The sequence below is a fragment of the Lichenostomus cassidix genome, chromosome 25 (genome assembly GCF_008360975.1).
Source record: "Lichenostomus cassidix isolate B80296 chromosome 25, HeHo_3.0, whole genome shotgun sequence".
In the NCBI taxonomy this organism is placed as follows: domain Eukaryota; kingdom Metazoa; phylum Chordata; class Aves; order Passeriformes; family Meliphagidae; genus Lichenostomus; species Lichenostomus cassidix.
The window spans coordinates 805436-819515 of record NC_139505.1 but is presented as its reverse complement, the minus strand read 5'-3'; the positions used below and the strand labels follow the sequence as shown (position 1 = coordinate 819515).

At 56.9% G+C, this 14080-nt stretch overlaps 2 protein-coding genes across 7 annotated transcripts; one reads left to right on the top strand and one right to left on the bottom strand.

Moving 5' to 3' along the window:
• The first annotated feature begins 220 nt into the window (after positions 1-220).
• On the top strand, positions 221-5383 carry SH2D2A (SH2 domain containing 2A). 6 transcript variants are annotated; one of them, XM_085082451.1, is made up of 9 exons: positions 228-508; positions 1383-1492; positions 1731-1882; positions 2049-2224; positions 2353-2442; positions 2601-2772; positions 3009-3152; positions 3287-3820; positions 4311-5383. In XM_085082451.1, exons 2-9 carry the CDS (start codon positions 1429-1431, stop codon positions 4350-4352), a joined length of 1374 nt encoding a protein of 457 aa, XP_084938577.1. In that variant the 5' UTR covers positions 228-508; positions 1383-1428; the 3' UTR covers positions 4353-5383. The 6 variants fall into 6 exon arrangements, with proteins under 6 accessions (XP_084938571.1, XP_084938572.1, XP_084938574.1 ...); XM_085082450.1 differs by having other exon boundaries at positions 231-508; positions 4321-5383; XM_085082445.1 differs by having other exon boundaries at positions 221-508; positions 3287-4443.
• A 1048-nt stretch (positions 5384-6431) lies between these two features.
• PRCC (proline rich mitotic checkpoint control factor) lies at positions 6432-13796 on the bottom strand. Its single transcript, XM_085082452.1, has 7 exons — positions 13081-13796; positions 10982-11029; positions 9999-10577; positions 8992-9087; positions 7775-7918; positions 7382-7447; positions 6432-6893 (listed from the first exon to the last, which is right to left on the bottom strand). Exons 1-7 carry the CDS (start codon positions 13528-13530, stop codon positions 6807-6809), a joined length of 1470 nt encoding a protein of 489 aa, XP_084938578.1. The 5' UTR covers positions 13531-13796; the 3' UTR covers positions 6432-6806.
• Between the last annotated feature and the right edge of the window lie 284 nt (positions 13797-14080).

Sequence of the window (14080 nt, the reverse complement as noted above, 5' to 3'; positions counted from 1 at the left end):
CTGGCAAGTCTGAGAAAGGGGAATGGTGCTGCATTCCACCATGCCTGGACTGAATCCTGGCTCAGAGTATGAGCCCATGCCCACCAAGCCTGCTGTCCCCACCGAGCTCTGCTGTCCCCACCGAGCTCTGCTGTCCCCACCGAGCTCTGCTCTCCCCGTGCCCAGCAGTGCCAGGTTCTGGGATGTGGACAGGAGGGACAAAGACACCTTTGCAGGTTTGGATGTGCTGCTGGGCAGGTGGCACAGAGTCCCCTCCTCGCCACAGCCCAGCCTGTCCAGAGGCTGCCCGTGACACCTGGATGTCACCCCAGGGCCACCCTGCCACCTTCCCATGACGTCTCCCCAACACACGACGGTTCTTGCAGCTTCGGTTGCCACTTCCTGCTGTCGCAGGCAGCAGAAGCAGGAGAGCAGACAGGGCAGCGCTGCTACTCCACCCTGCCCGTCCCCCTGCCCACCCCATCGCCTCTGGCCGCAGACACCCAGGGCCACACGTCCCCGGGCAGAGGTAGGAACGTGGGCTGGGTGTTGGGACTGGGGGCTGGGCTTGGATCTGCAGCGAGGCTGAGGACTGAACCCTGAGCAGGGGCTGCAGGACAGGGCAGCACCAGGTGGTGCAGGGATGCTCCCCCTGCCCAAAGGCCTGACAAAGGACGGGCACTATGATGGGGTGAAGAGAGAGGGAGTGGGGTCCCCTGCCCAACCAGCCCTACCAACCAGATCTCATTTCCCTCGAAGAGGGAAGTCCAGCCCGGAAACATCTCACAGAGCAAAGCCTTCAGCCCATTTCAAGTGTGATCTGACTCGTTCCCACATTAGGAGTGCAGGGTTTCTGAGGCACATCCTGCCCCAGGGAGCAAATCCCTCCAAGGTGCCCCAGCGAGGCCAAGGTGCTGGGATGGGGGAGTAGGGATGAGCCCCCCACCCCCGCCCAGGACCCCCACCCAGCTGGAGGACACACAGCCAGTAGCATTGTCCCCAGCTGCCTGGCCATGCCTGGGCAGGGCCTGACCTGAATTCTCTTCCCCAGCAGTCCCTGAGTTGGGTTACTGCAGTTTGGGGTGTTCTGTTTCTTTTTGTCAACACATTCCTCACCTTACCCTGCTTTCCCCTGCCTGCTGGGGCACAGGGCCAGGCTGGGTGCTGTCGTGGGTTAAAGGTGGAGCTGGGATGCCTTTCCCGATGGCTGGATCCCCTTGCTCTCAGACAAGCCTCGACTGATTCCACTGACTCAGTTTTGCCTCCCAGATCCAGCCAGCCCCAGCATCTTCCACCCCCTCAAGCATCTGCTGGGGATTAACGTTGTTTTGCTGGGCGTTGACAGCTCGTGGTTGAGCTCAAGGTCCCTTGGGAGCTGCTCAACCTCTCCCTCCCCGTCCCAGGGCTGACCTGACACCCCGAGGACTTCAGGGGGGCAGGAGGATTCACATGCTTTCCTCTCAGTTCCACCCACATCACAATCCCCAGGACTTTTCTCCTCTGGGGTACCAAGGTCAGCATCCATTCCCATCATGCAGGCCCAGGATGGTCTCCCTGGGCAGGATCAAGGTGATGAGCCTGAGCTTGGGGAGCACAAGGTGAAGGTGATGCTTACTCAGGTTGTTGGTGAGAGCAGGGCCTGTGGGGGGATGTCTTGGAGCCCCCAGACTCCCCAGTGCTCCTCAGGCAGTGAGAGGCCCCAAGGGAGGCCTCTCTGCCCTGAGCCTTTTTCTCCCCATTCCCTGGGACAGGGGACCCCATGGATGACGACCATCCCCTCTTCATCACCTTCAAACCCATCGGTGAGGACAACATGCCCAGAGCCAAGCCAGCACCCAAAATAACACCCTTCCAGCCCCAGGAGGCAGAGCAGTCCCCAGGACACCACAACAGACATGGCAGGGTAGGATGTGGGGTCATGAGGAAGGACATGAGCCCAGCTCATCGCAGTGCTCACATGCTCTCAGGGGCTGTGTCCTCACGGGCTGCACTGGGTGTCCTGTGCAGAGAGCAGAACATCTTTGGGGCACATCCTTGCCTGAGCCCCCAGTGCTGTCCCCTCCCTCCAGGTCCCTCCAGGCTCCTGGCCACCTCCACCAGCCCAGTCCCTGCCCGAGGGGGACCCGCGGCCTGAACTGGTGGCCCTGCGTGCCCAGACGAGGCTGTGGTTTGAGCAGACACAAGCCCAGAGGTTGGGGTCCACGGGGGAGCTCCCACCATGGTTCCACGGCTTCATCAGCCGGAGGTGAGCGGGAGGAAGGCCAAGGCAGGGAACAGAGTCAGTGTCCCCACCCCTGAGCTCCTAAACAGGGAGCTGGACCCCTGCATCCATGAAGGGGATGAGGCTGAGTGGCTCCTTGTGCCTTCCCACAGGGAGGCAGAGGAACTGCTGCAGGATCAGCCCCTGGGCTGCTTCCTGGTCCGCTTCAGCGAGAGCACCGTCGGCTTCGTCCTCTCCTACAGGTGAGGGACCCAGCCCTGTCCGAGGGAGGGGCGGACGAGCTCGGACCTCTCCCGCCCCCTGAGCCCATCCCATCCCATCCCATCCCATCCCATCCCATCCCATCCCATCCCATCCCATCCCATCCCATCCCATCCCATCCCATCCCGTCTGCCGCCAGGGGCAGGGATCGCTGCCGGCACTTTGTCCTGGACCAGCTGCCGGACGGGCGATATGCGATCCTAGGGGAGCGCAGCGCCCACACCGAGCTGGCCGAGCTGCTGCAGCACCACGCCACGGCCCCCGTCACGCCGTACCACGAGTTCCTCACCGTGCCGCTGCCGTGTGGATGGGTGAGGAGCCAACCCCGAGAGCCCCTGCAGCCCTGGAATCATTCCGGCTGCACGGACAGGGTGGTTTTCCCAAGCTGGGGAATAAAGCCAAGGGAAGTCCAAAAGCAGCATGAAAGCTGGGATTGGAACCGCAGCCACCCTGGCTACCAGGAGCAAGGAGCCAGCCCGTGGCCAGCACCCGGCTGGGTCTGCCCTAACCACGAATGCATCTCGACGTCTCTCCACTCTCCCAGCAGAAAGACGAGCCCCGAGGACGCACACAGCCCCCAGCTGGCGGTGATGCTGCATGTTCTCCGCTGAGCGAAGCACCGGCAAAGCTCCCGGAGTACAGCCCTGTGTCCCTGGAGTGCCCCAGAGCCGAGGGTGGCTCTCCCAGGGAGGTAACTGGGCAGAGGGGGTGGAGGCACTTCCCAAGGACAGGAGGCACAGCTGCCACGAGGTGGGGAGACACAGCCGCAGCTACCACGGACTCACTTCCAGCCCTCCCCTCCGACATGTCCCATCTCTCCCCCAGGCTCCCAGTGCCCCGCCGTCACTCCCTGCCAAGACCAGCTCCCGGGGCGCGGCTCAGGGGCCGCACAGCCCCGCCGGCAGCTCAGCGGCGCCCGAGGCTCCATATGCCCAGGTGCACAAAGAAGCCGCCCGCCCCGAGCTCCCCGCGCCGCCCGAGGCCAAGTACCAGCAGCTCATGTGTTTTCACGTCTACGCCGAGCCCCGCGAGGACATCGCCCCCAGCTCTCCCACCCGCTGTGAGCCAGAGGAGCCCATCCCCGAGGAGCCCATCCCCTTCTACGCCATGGCCCGGGGCTGGAGCCCCCGTGCTGGGCCCGAGGAAAACATCTACTCCGAGGTGGCCCTGGCCCGGCAGGATCCACCTGCTCGGCTCCCCACAGCTCCCCAAAATGCTTTCTCCACACTACCCCCCAAACCCCGGGCCCACCGCCGGCTCTTTCGCAGTATCTCCAGCCAGGACTGCAAGAGGAGGCAGCTCTTGGCAGCTCCCAGCACGGACAGGAAGGACAGAGGAGCCTCCAGCACAGGCACAGAGGTTGGTCCCCCATGGCAGGTCATTGCTCTAGACCTCAGTCCCAACATAAGTGAGGCCTCCCAGAGTCTGGGGGATCAGGGATTGCTCCACACCAGGAGCACAGGGAGAAGCACAGAAACCTGGAATGGTTTAGGTTGGAAAGAAACCCATCCCGTTCCACCCCTGCCACAGGCAGGGATACCTTCCACTATCCCACGTTACTCCAAGCCCTGTCCAACCTGGCCTTGGACACTTCCAGGGGTGGGGCTGCTGGAAACCACAGCTTCTCTGGGCAACCTGTGCCAGGGTCTCACTACTTTCACAGTCAAGAATTCCTTCCCAATATCCCATCTAACCCTGCCCTCTGGCAGTGGGAAGCCATTCCCCCTTGCCCTGTCTCTCCAGGCCCTTGCAAAAACCAGGGTCCCCAGCTCAAGTAAGCCAAGGACTGGGAGGGTGAAAGACCAACTTTGTGCTATTTCCTGGCTCTCAAATCCACCCTCTCCCTGAGAATTCCCTAGGTCATGCTGAACCCTGCACTGGAGTTGGATGACCCCGTGTACAGCCAGAGCACACACAGGGACCAGCAAACCACAGCCATGGCCGAGAACGTGTATGAGCAGCTGCCTGGGGACTGTTCCTAAGCCACCTGCACAGATGGGCCAAGGACAAGGCCTGGCTCCCAGGAAGGAGGAACCTCAGCTTCCATCTCCCTGAAGGAAACCCTTGGCCCTGGGAGGGGAAGTCCAAGGCTGCTGTTGGCCCCAGCAGTCCCAGTGATGCCTGTCTGCTCCATGGGAGCCCCTGCTCCTCCTGCTTCACGACCCTCTGGGACAGCACAGGTGGGAGAGCAGGGTTACCTCACCCATGAACACATTCCAAGAGACTTCTGTCAATAAAATGAGGGTGAAAAAGGCTATTATAGGAAAAATAGGGATCTGTTCAGCACAGTTGGTGCATCCAGTTGGACATTAAATTGGCCAGAAGCTGGAGCAATGCCACAGCCAGGACCACACAGAACCTACCCAGCCTGGAGCCAACAGTCCAAGCCCTGCCTGCTTCCTCAGCCACAAAACTCAGGATGACACCACCATCCCAGGGCTGCCCTGCAGGGCACAAACTCTGGCTGGAATGACACCAAGCCACAGCAGTGCCATGGTGCTCCCAGCTCAACAGGAGCAGAGAGCCAGGACAGCCAAAGCCCCAGCTCAGAGAAAAGGAGGGCTGGGGCAGTGTAGCTGTTTTATCCATGTGAAAAATCACTTTGACTTTTCACAAACCTGAATTTTGTTGCTCTTTGGAGGCTGAAAGCAGAGCATGAGCCCTCAGAACTCCCCTTCGTGCTAAACCTGAGCCATTACCGCAACAGGAAGTGGAAAGGGGAACCCAGGAGCTCCAGCCCCAACACAGGCTGTGCTCCACATTGCAAATCCCCAGGCCAAGAGGGTACCTGGAAGAGGATTTGAACCCCTTGTGATGGAAATGGGGCTGGGTGGGTTGATTTAAAAGTTTATTCCTTTATCAAATCTCTTCTGGGAGGATTTTACTGTACATACAAGATATGAATAAATTACTCAACAGTAACTTTATTCTGATCATTCAAATGCTCAAAACGGGCTCTGCAAAGTACTAAACATCCAGGGAACTAAACTAAAAATGAGATTAGTTTAAAATGTTCTAAGAAAATACTTCAGTCATGGGAGTCTGCTTGTTTTTAAGACGTAACATGGGAGAAAAACCACCTCTTGGGAGTGTTTCTTACCGGAATAATAAAATATTAGCCATGTGAACTGTGGTTACAACAAATAAAACCCAGAGTTGGTGGGAATATAAGTTAAATAACCAGCTCTCTGCTCCCTTCGGCATCATACACTTTGGTGAACAACAAAGTGATGCCACAGAGATTTGGATCCATGGATTTTGCCAGCAGAGCTGCACAGGATTTGCAGTTGCATTACCTTGACAGAATTCCTTAAATTACAAAAAAAAAAAAAAAAGGTTTAATTTGAAGTAAGTTATGGCTGGTTACAGTCTCCTCTTCCCAGCCAGGAAGGTAAAGTCAACACTTAATTGAAACAGAACTGCTACAAACAAGCTGGAAAAAAAAAAAAAATGTACAGTTGACAGCTCTCCTCTGTGTCTGCCCAGAGGAAACTGCCAAGATCACTCCCAGCCAGCCACATGTGGGACACTGGGACACTCAGTTTGATGAGTCTGGGAACAGCCTGGGGCAGGACTGCAGACCGTGGGTCGGGGAAGGAAGAAAGAGGGGGGGAAGGAAGGACAATATACATGCACACATGGCTCAGGGTGTCCCAAAGCCCTGAGCGTGCCAGGTAGGAGAACTAGGAGAACCTCCTCTCCACATGTGGTGCTTTGCCTGGCACAGGCTCTGACCTGGAGCATCCCCTCAGCACATCTCAGGCCATGGAGCCCAGAACAAAAACACCAACTTAAAAACCAGGATATCAAAATCATCAGCATGAAAGGAGTGCTGGAGCAGCCCAGACACAAGGAAGCAGCCATGAGGACATCTCAAACGTAAGGACAAAATAAAAATTCCAAAGCCAGGCTTGCTCTTGGAACTCACCGTCTTTTAGAAAGGAAAATGACACTCTCAATGCACAGCGAGTCCAAGAGAGGAGCCAAGTGGGAATTGGGAGTTTATTGAGCCTCTGCCGAAGCATCTGGCAGCAGGAGGAACAGCCCCTGTTCCCTTGGGACAGGAGCTGGAGCCTCACACCCAGCACATTCCCTGTGGCACCTCAGGACTGTCCTTGGCTGATCAGAACCTTCCACGTTATCATTTACAAGGAGGGAGGGGAAGGATTACAGGTGGAGTTTCAGGACCGGCTTGCAATGACCCTTCTTCCTGCCAGGCCAGGGAGCGCAGTGTCCTTCCTCCCACCGAGCAGCCCCGTGGGGGCCTGGCTGATCTCCCGGAGGCCAGGAGACACTGGACACAGCAGGTCACCCGGGACGCCAGCCAAAAAGCAGGACAGATGTGTCAGAATCCGTATTTGGCTTGAGTCTGCCGTCTGCTGAGCTTGTTTTCAGACCATGTGTTTTTCAGTTCCAGTTCCCTCTCCTTAGCCTGCAGAGATGGAGAGGATGCCGTTACCCTCCATGTTTCAGTGACTCAGCAGCATTCCAGCCTCCGCCAGCCCCGCTCACGAGGACTACAGAGCCCTTCAGCCAGAAGCCTCGTTACAGGAGTTAGCACAATCATCCTGACAGAGGCCTGGATTAATTGGGATGCACAGGCATTTCATTCATGCTGAAAAGCAGCTTCTTGTGGGGAACAGGCTCAGCAGCAGCTCACCAACCCCGGGGTGGAATCCAGGACAGGATCCCAGAGCCTCGGAACGTGCGGGAAGGGCAAAGCAAAGCTGAAAGCTCAGGACTGGGACACCCTCAGGGCCAGGACCCACCTCTGGCCCCACTGGGTCTCACTGGCAGTTGGGGGATTCTCAGGAACAGCCCCTGGTCCCCAGCTGCTGGAGGAGCAGCTCTACCACCCCAGCCTTGTGTTGCCAAGCATCAAACCTCCGTCAGCTCACACACCACAGGGAGGCCACTCACCTGATGGATCAAGTACGTGATCTGGTGTTTTCTCCTTTGCTGTCCCGTGGGCTGATCTCCTTTTTTCTGGAAAGCAGAAAGAGGTGAAGTGTTCAGCCTGGAGAGACACTTCCCTGGACAGCAAACCAAGACAAGGGCCTGCCATCCCAAGCCAGCCCAAGCAGCATTTGTTCCCTATTAAATTGCAGATTCCTTCGGCTGAAGTACTTCCTGGCTGGCCTTCCCCACCCACACACCATGTTCTGAGGAACTCTACTGGTCTCTCACACGTCCTTATTTATCAGGTCCTTGTCCCACTCCCTGGTGACTGCCCAGCATGCAACACAGTTCCAGCTGGGGCTGATTTGGGCACTGAGCAGAGGCTCCAACCCCAGCCCTCGCCCTCCACCGCACCTTGCTGAATGACTTCATGGTCTTCTCCTCTGTCAAGGATTTGGTCAGCCACTGCTGGGCCCCACTCAGCTGGTCGTCACCTTTGATGTCCACAAAGTTGATTTCTTCCCTCCCACGATTCCGCTTGCCTTGCAGACGCTTGAACTGAGGGAAGAACAGAACAGCTGGAATTACACCCTACACTGACGTGACACAAGGCACAGCAACAGTTTTCCAGCCAGGTTTTTGATCTTTCGGAGAATTCCGTTCTGCTGTACATCAGAGTGTCTAAAACTACATAGTGTGAAAGTTACCATCTCATTTTCCTACGCAGAAAACAGTATTTACTCCTTCTTCCAGGCTTCTTCAGGAGACCCTTGGAGTCCTGAGTCTCTCAATTTATGATCCAAGGAAGCACCTCACATTTTGCTGCCAGTACCTTCACCTGGCCTTGTAGCAGCTACAGTGTGGCCACAGGACAAGAGCAGAGCCCATCCCCTGTGCTGGCAGTGCTGAGGCACCTTCAATCCCAGGGTCAGTTTGAGGCCCTCATGACAAGAAAGACATTGAGGGGCTGGAGCATGTCCAGAGACGGGAATGGAGCTGGGGAAGGGGCTGGAGCACCAGGAGAGGGCTCAGCCTGAAGAAAGGAGGCTCAGGGGGAACCATTTTGCTCTCCACAGCTCCCTGACAGGCAGGTAGAGCCAGTGGGGGGGTTTGGGCTCTGCTCCCAGGGAACAAGGGACAGGACAAGAGAAAATGGACTCAAGTTTTACCAGGGGATGATTACGTTGAATATAGGGGAAGTTCTTACACCCCGAGGGCTGTCCAGCCCTGGCACAGGCTGCCTAGGGCAGTGGTGAAGTCCCCACCCCCAGAGGGATTTAAAAGCTGTGTGGTTGTGGCACCTGGGGATATGGTTTAGTGGCAACCTTGGCAGTGCTGGAGAACAGCTGTACTTGATGGTCTTGGAGGCCTTTCCCAACCTCAATAATTGATTCTATTCTATACCTATCAGGCCTGCAGACCTGGCTGGAGCAGGAGCCCAGCAGACTGTGGGAAAGACTCCACACACGTCCACAATACCGCACGAGATCCCCCCGGAAAAACCACCCAGCCCAAGTCATTGGAAACACAGGACGTGCTGGGGGGGCAGGACCATGGCTGCCAAGCGGGTCCTGTGCTCTGGCAGAGCTCAAAGCCAAATTCCACAGGGAGACAGACAATGAAGTGCCAACCGCTTCGTCATCAATGAAGGAGGAGTCGGTGGTCGTCTCCTGCGGCGGGGCCTGGGCTGGATCCACTTCAGGGTAGTACCCACTGCTGTAGTAATCCTGGCAGGAAAAGGGAAACCAGTTTATCACGAGAGCAATCCTGGAGTGGCACTGAGCCATGGACCTGCCCCATGGGCTGATTCCATCAGAGGGACAAACCAACAAATGCTCTGTCTGAGGGACTTATCACAAAGGCTTCCAGTGACAGAACAAGGGGAAATGACTTCCCACTGCCAGAGGGCAGGGTTAGATGGGATACTGGGAAGAAATTCTTCCCCGTGAGGGTGGTGAGGCCCTGGCACAGGTTGCCCAGAGAAGCTGTGGCTGTCCCATTCCTGGAAGTGTTCAAAGCCAGATTGGACAGGGCTTGGAGTAACACGGGATAGTGGAAATGTCCCTGCCCATGGCACGGTGTGGAACATGGTGTGGATGGGCTTTAAGGTCCCTCCCAGTCCAAACCAGTCTGGGATTCTATGAATTATTAGAAACAACCTGGGCTCAGACACCAGGTCCAGTGAGCCCTGATTCTGCACCCTCACATCCAGGGCATTTTCACAGGAGTGCAGCTGTCAAACATCCGGAGAATATCTGGAGCAAAGAGTATCTGGAGCTCTCACACCACAGGAATCCCCTTGTAACCAGTGCTGTGGCTCCCTGTCCCATGTATATCGGGCTGGATGCCCTGCTCCATGTCCCAGGTAGCACACATGGGCTGGATTCCCTGCCCCGTGTCCCAGCTATCTGACATAGGCTGCACTAGCCACCCTGTGTCCCAGGTAGTCCCAGGTAGCTCACATAGGCTGGATTCCCTGCCCTGTGTCCCAGGTATCTGACATGGGCTGCACTCCCTGCCCCACGTCCCAGGCAGCTTGCATGGGCTGGATTCGCAGGAGCAGCCAGTATCTAACTGGAGCCCCTCACTCAAGTACCTGTCCAGAGTCCATCACTTCACCTCCAGCCAGTGAACCCACCTGGTAATAGCCCCCGGGCTCGCCGTAGGCAGAGGTGAACTGGCCGTAAGGGTGGCTGCTGTAGTCCTCGCCAGGTTTGGGTGCCCAGCTGTGCTGAGCTCCGCTGGAGCCAGCACCTGTCTTGAACTCCAGAGGGGCGTTAGCGGCTGCATCCTGGAACTGGGGCTCCGGCTCTGTCCCGGGCGGAGGGTCCTCCAACCCCCCTGTGCCAGGGTACAGGTAGGGCTCGGCACCTGCGGCACTGGGCTCGCTCCTGTCGGACAAGGAGAAGTAGTTCTCTGGCTGCACCTCCTCGTCGCTGTCCTCCTCCTCCTGCGTGATTTGCTTGGTTACCTGCAGCGCAGCACTCTTGGCCGCGGCTTTGATCGCTGACGGGGACGGAGTTGTGGGCACGGCCGGCTTGGGCACGGGTTTGGCTTTGGAGGAAGAGCTCGGGGCCTTGGCAGGCTTGGAGTCAGAAGTGTTTTCTCCTGCCTTCCTTGAGAACGCATAGGGCAAGAGTAACCGATTGGTCTCTTTCACTGTCATGTTTTTCGGCTGAGGAAGCAAAGCGGACAAGCCAGAGCCCTCGCTGCGTCCCTGGTGAGATCCGTGCAGGACAAATGGATCACAGAAAGAAAAGAGTGAGATTATTCACTTTTCCTGGCTTCCTGTCAATTATTCCCCCAGTTCTAACACCACTTGTGAGTTTCCCACTGCTTGGCCACTCTGAACACACTGCACAAAAGGCAAGGGGGATTTTGAAGGGAAACGTGGTATTTGCAAATACCTGCCCATTTGCCAAATTAATGCCTCTTTTGCCAAGATTTAAATTGGTGAAATTGCCCAAAAAAGGGACTTGAAAACCCACAGGATTTCAGGAATATCCCTAAAGCCATGAGATGATCAGAGTTGCTGATTTACACAAGTGGAAGCCCAAGACTGGTCACAGTCAAACACTTTTTCCCGTGACAATTGTTTAACCAAGTGCCCTTGTTATTTACCTGAAGAGTATTTTTCTTCTTTGCTGGTTCATCTTCCTCTGAATCTGACTGAGAGAGAAAACCAAAGCTCAGCACAACCTAAGATGCTAAACTAAAAAAAGTTATGTTAATAAATCCCAGGAAAATAAACCCAAAGGAAGGGAAGAACTCCAGGTACACTGCAGCAGATCAGGGCTCTCTTTCAGAGGAACAGACAACAACAGAGCTACTAGAGGTAAAGCACAAACCACACAAAGGGTGTGAAGGTCACTGCAGGGATACAGGGGGTTCCAAATAATGCTGGAATTGCTAAATATCCAGTTAAAACTTGAGTGAAAAGCCTGGTTAGCATCAGAGAATGCCCTAAATATCTTTATAATTTCATGGCTTCTCATAAGACTTGGAAGAGGTGACAGGGATCGAGGGCTTGTGCCAGTTTACCTCCAATTCATAGAGCAGGGAAAGCCAAGGAATGTGCATAAATAAAGCAAGTTGGGAGTGACTGTAAACCCATGTGATGGTTTGGGAGAGAGGGGACACTGCAGCTGCCCTGGAGAATCTTCACGGGAAACTACAGGGAGGGATTTTAAGGAGAATGAGGGAACAACTGAGGATGTCAGCCACAGGCCAAGGGACTTCCAGGAATCCCAAGTGGGAACTGCTCAGACCAGTTCCAGTTTAAGGTACTTTTTTTCCCTTCATCATTCATTTGCTCAACACTGACAACGTGCAGGAAGTGCAGTCACAGCCCACACAGCAGAGCACAGAGAGGAGTAAAGCAGGAACAAATCCCTGTTCATTCCAACTGTCTGGAATCACACCACAGTGCTGCAAGGAGGTGAGTAGGCGAAAAGTAGCTGTGAGGGACTGGGATATCCCTCATCCCTCTGTCTCAAAGGTTGAGCATCCAGAGCTCCGGGTCCGGAATTTGCCAGACTGGGATAGTTATTGGGAGCAGGGTGGTTCAGGAAGGGATGGAGAACCTGTGTCCTCTCCCCCTCTTCCCATGACGTCCCCAGACTCTTCCAGCAAAGCGACAGCACTGACTTCATCTGGGTTCCCCCAAAGTGCTGCCAGGCCACTATTAACGGACACTGTTTATAAATCCTTCCTCGAGCCACCTGTCCCAATGGAAAGGACCCCAAGCTTCCAGTCCAGCTTCTCCTACAGCCACAAGCACTCCCGTCATACCAGGACCAGTGATATGATCATCACCTGCACTTGCCAACAAGCCAGGTTGGGGCAACCTGCTCTAGTGGAAGGTGTCCCTGCCTGTGGGCAGCATGGAACAGGATGAGTTTTAAGGTCTCTTCCAATCCAAACCGTTGCAGGATTCTGGGTGTTGGTTTAGATGCTATATTAGGAAGAAATTCTTCCCTGTGAGGGTGGTGAAGCCCTGGCACAGGTTGCCCAGAGAAGCTGTGGCTGCCCCTGGATCCCTGAAAATGTCCAAAGTGGAAGCTATCCCTGCCTATGGGAGGAAAGTGGAACAAGATGAGCTTTAAGGTCCCTTCCAACCCAACCCATTCCATGATTCTATGACAGTGCTGTCCCAGAGGGAATGAGCAGTGGGGAGAGTATGAAACCTGATCAATGGGGACCCCAAATTAAAAAACAGGTGGTGGGTAGGGACCTGCCTTTCCCTGCTCTTACTGTCTGGGTTCAGGAGCCCTGCAAAGCACAGTAGACAGAAAAAAAAAAAAACAAAAACCCACAAGCTGAGAGGGAAATGGTCACCTAAAAATCTGAAAGATGCATGAAGCTTTTAAATGAATAAGCAATAAATTGACCAAAAAATCAATCACCTGCACAACAAACAAAAGAGACTTTTTTGGGCTACAACGCCCTGCAGCTCCACATCATCAACTCGTTAACTCCAGGAATAAAGAAGGGTGCAGATAATCTGGGTTTGGCTGCATTATGATTATAAATAAGGTTTCTATATCAGTTTAATTCTGCAAAGCGCTTTAGGATTAGGGCAGGCAGCCAGGACAAATCTCCCCGTGGATGTCACAACAATAGATCCCGGTACCTTGGTGTGAGAGAGAGCGAGGGAAGAGACCCGCGGGGGGAGGTTTCACCCCCGAAAGGCTCGAGCAGGGGATTTGTTCCATACTCACATCCCCCTTGTGCAGCTCGGGCGCTGCGATCCGCACCGGCTCCGTCCTCTTCTTTGGCTTGGGGAGACCCAAACCCGCCCCGGGGGAGGCAGCGGGGGGCGGGCTGAGGGGGGAGGCGGCGGTGGCCGCATTCCTGGGGGGCGGCAGGAGGAGCCCCCTCGGTCGGGGGGACTCCGCGGCCCCGTCCCCGCTGGCGGCCGGCTCGGAGGGGCTCTCGGCCCCGGCCTGGCCCGGCGGGGCGCTGCCGAAGCCGCTCACGGCGGGCGGGGGGCCCGTGAGGAACGGCGGGGGCACGGCGGGGGTTCTGGGCGGGGGCAGCGCGGCAAAAAGCCCCCGGGCCGAGGACTGCTCGGCTGCGGCTGGGGGAGAATCGGCAGCTTCCTCCTCCTCGCCCGCAGGCTCCTCCGCATCGCTGTCCTCCTCGCTGCTGGCGTAGGCCACAAGGGACATGGCCCCGGGGAGGGCGGCCCTCCGCGGGCAGCAGCCGCTACGCGAGGCCGGGGATCCGCCCTCCGCGCTAGGCCGCGCCGCCGCCGCGCCTTCAGCGCCCGCAGCGAGGAGGAAGGGGCGGGCGGGGGCGAGGCTACGCCGCCATGGCGGCCCCTCCCCGTGCGGCGGCGGAGCCGCGGAGCGAGGCGAGGGGACGGCGGCGGCGATTCCGCGCTCCCGGTAATGGCTGCCGGCAGCGCCCCGCTGCCCGCGCTACTGCGACGCCGAACTACAATTCCCGGCGTGCCCCTCGAGCAACGCCGCGCACCGCCTCCTGGTGTGCCCCGCCGCGAGGCACCACGGGAAATGTAGTCTACGTTGCCACGCGGCGGGACCCCGGGGCGGGACCGGGACAAGGCCCGGGCAGAGGGGAGGTGCGGGAAGGCCGTGGGGGACGCAACGGTACGGGGACGGGGATGGGGACGGGGATGAGGGCGAAGACGAAGATCAGGAAGCGGGAGGCCCAGCCCAGCCCCGGCAGGTCACTCGATTCATTGCCAAAGCAAGCACC

Bases quoted from the DNA above. Each gene is read 5' to 3' on its own strand.
- SH2D2A (XM_085082445.1), top strand. From the start codon at position 1,429: ATGCTTTCCTCTCAGTTCCACCCACATCACAATCCCCAGGACTTTTCT. The intron at 1,493-1,730 runs GTCAGCATCCAT...TCCCTGGGACAG, and splicing joins TTCTCCTCTGGGGTACCAAG to GGGACCCCATGGATGACGAC. The intron at 2,773-3,008 runs GTGAGGAGCCAA...CTCTCCCAGCAG, and splicing joins TGCCGCTGCCGTGTGGATGG to AAAGACGAGCCCCGAGGACG.
- PRCC (XM_085082452.1), bottom strand. From the start codon at position 13,530: ATGTCCCTTGTGGCCTACGCCAGCAGCGAGGAGGACAGCGATGCGGAG. The intron at 10,578-10,981 runs GTAAATAACAAG...GGATCTCACCAG, and splicing joins AGAAGAAAAATACTCTTCAG to GGACGCAGCGAGGGCTCTGG. The intron at 9,088-9,998 runs GTGGGTTCACTG...TTTTCCTGCCAG, and splicing joins AGCCCGGGGGCTATTACCAG to GATTACTACAGCAGTGGGTA.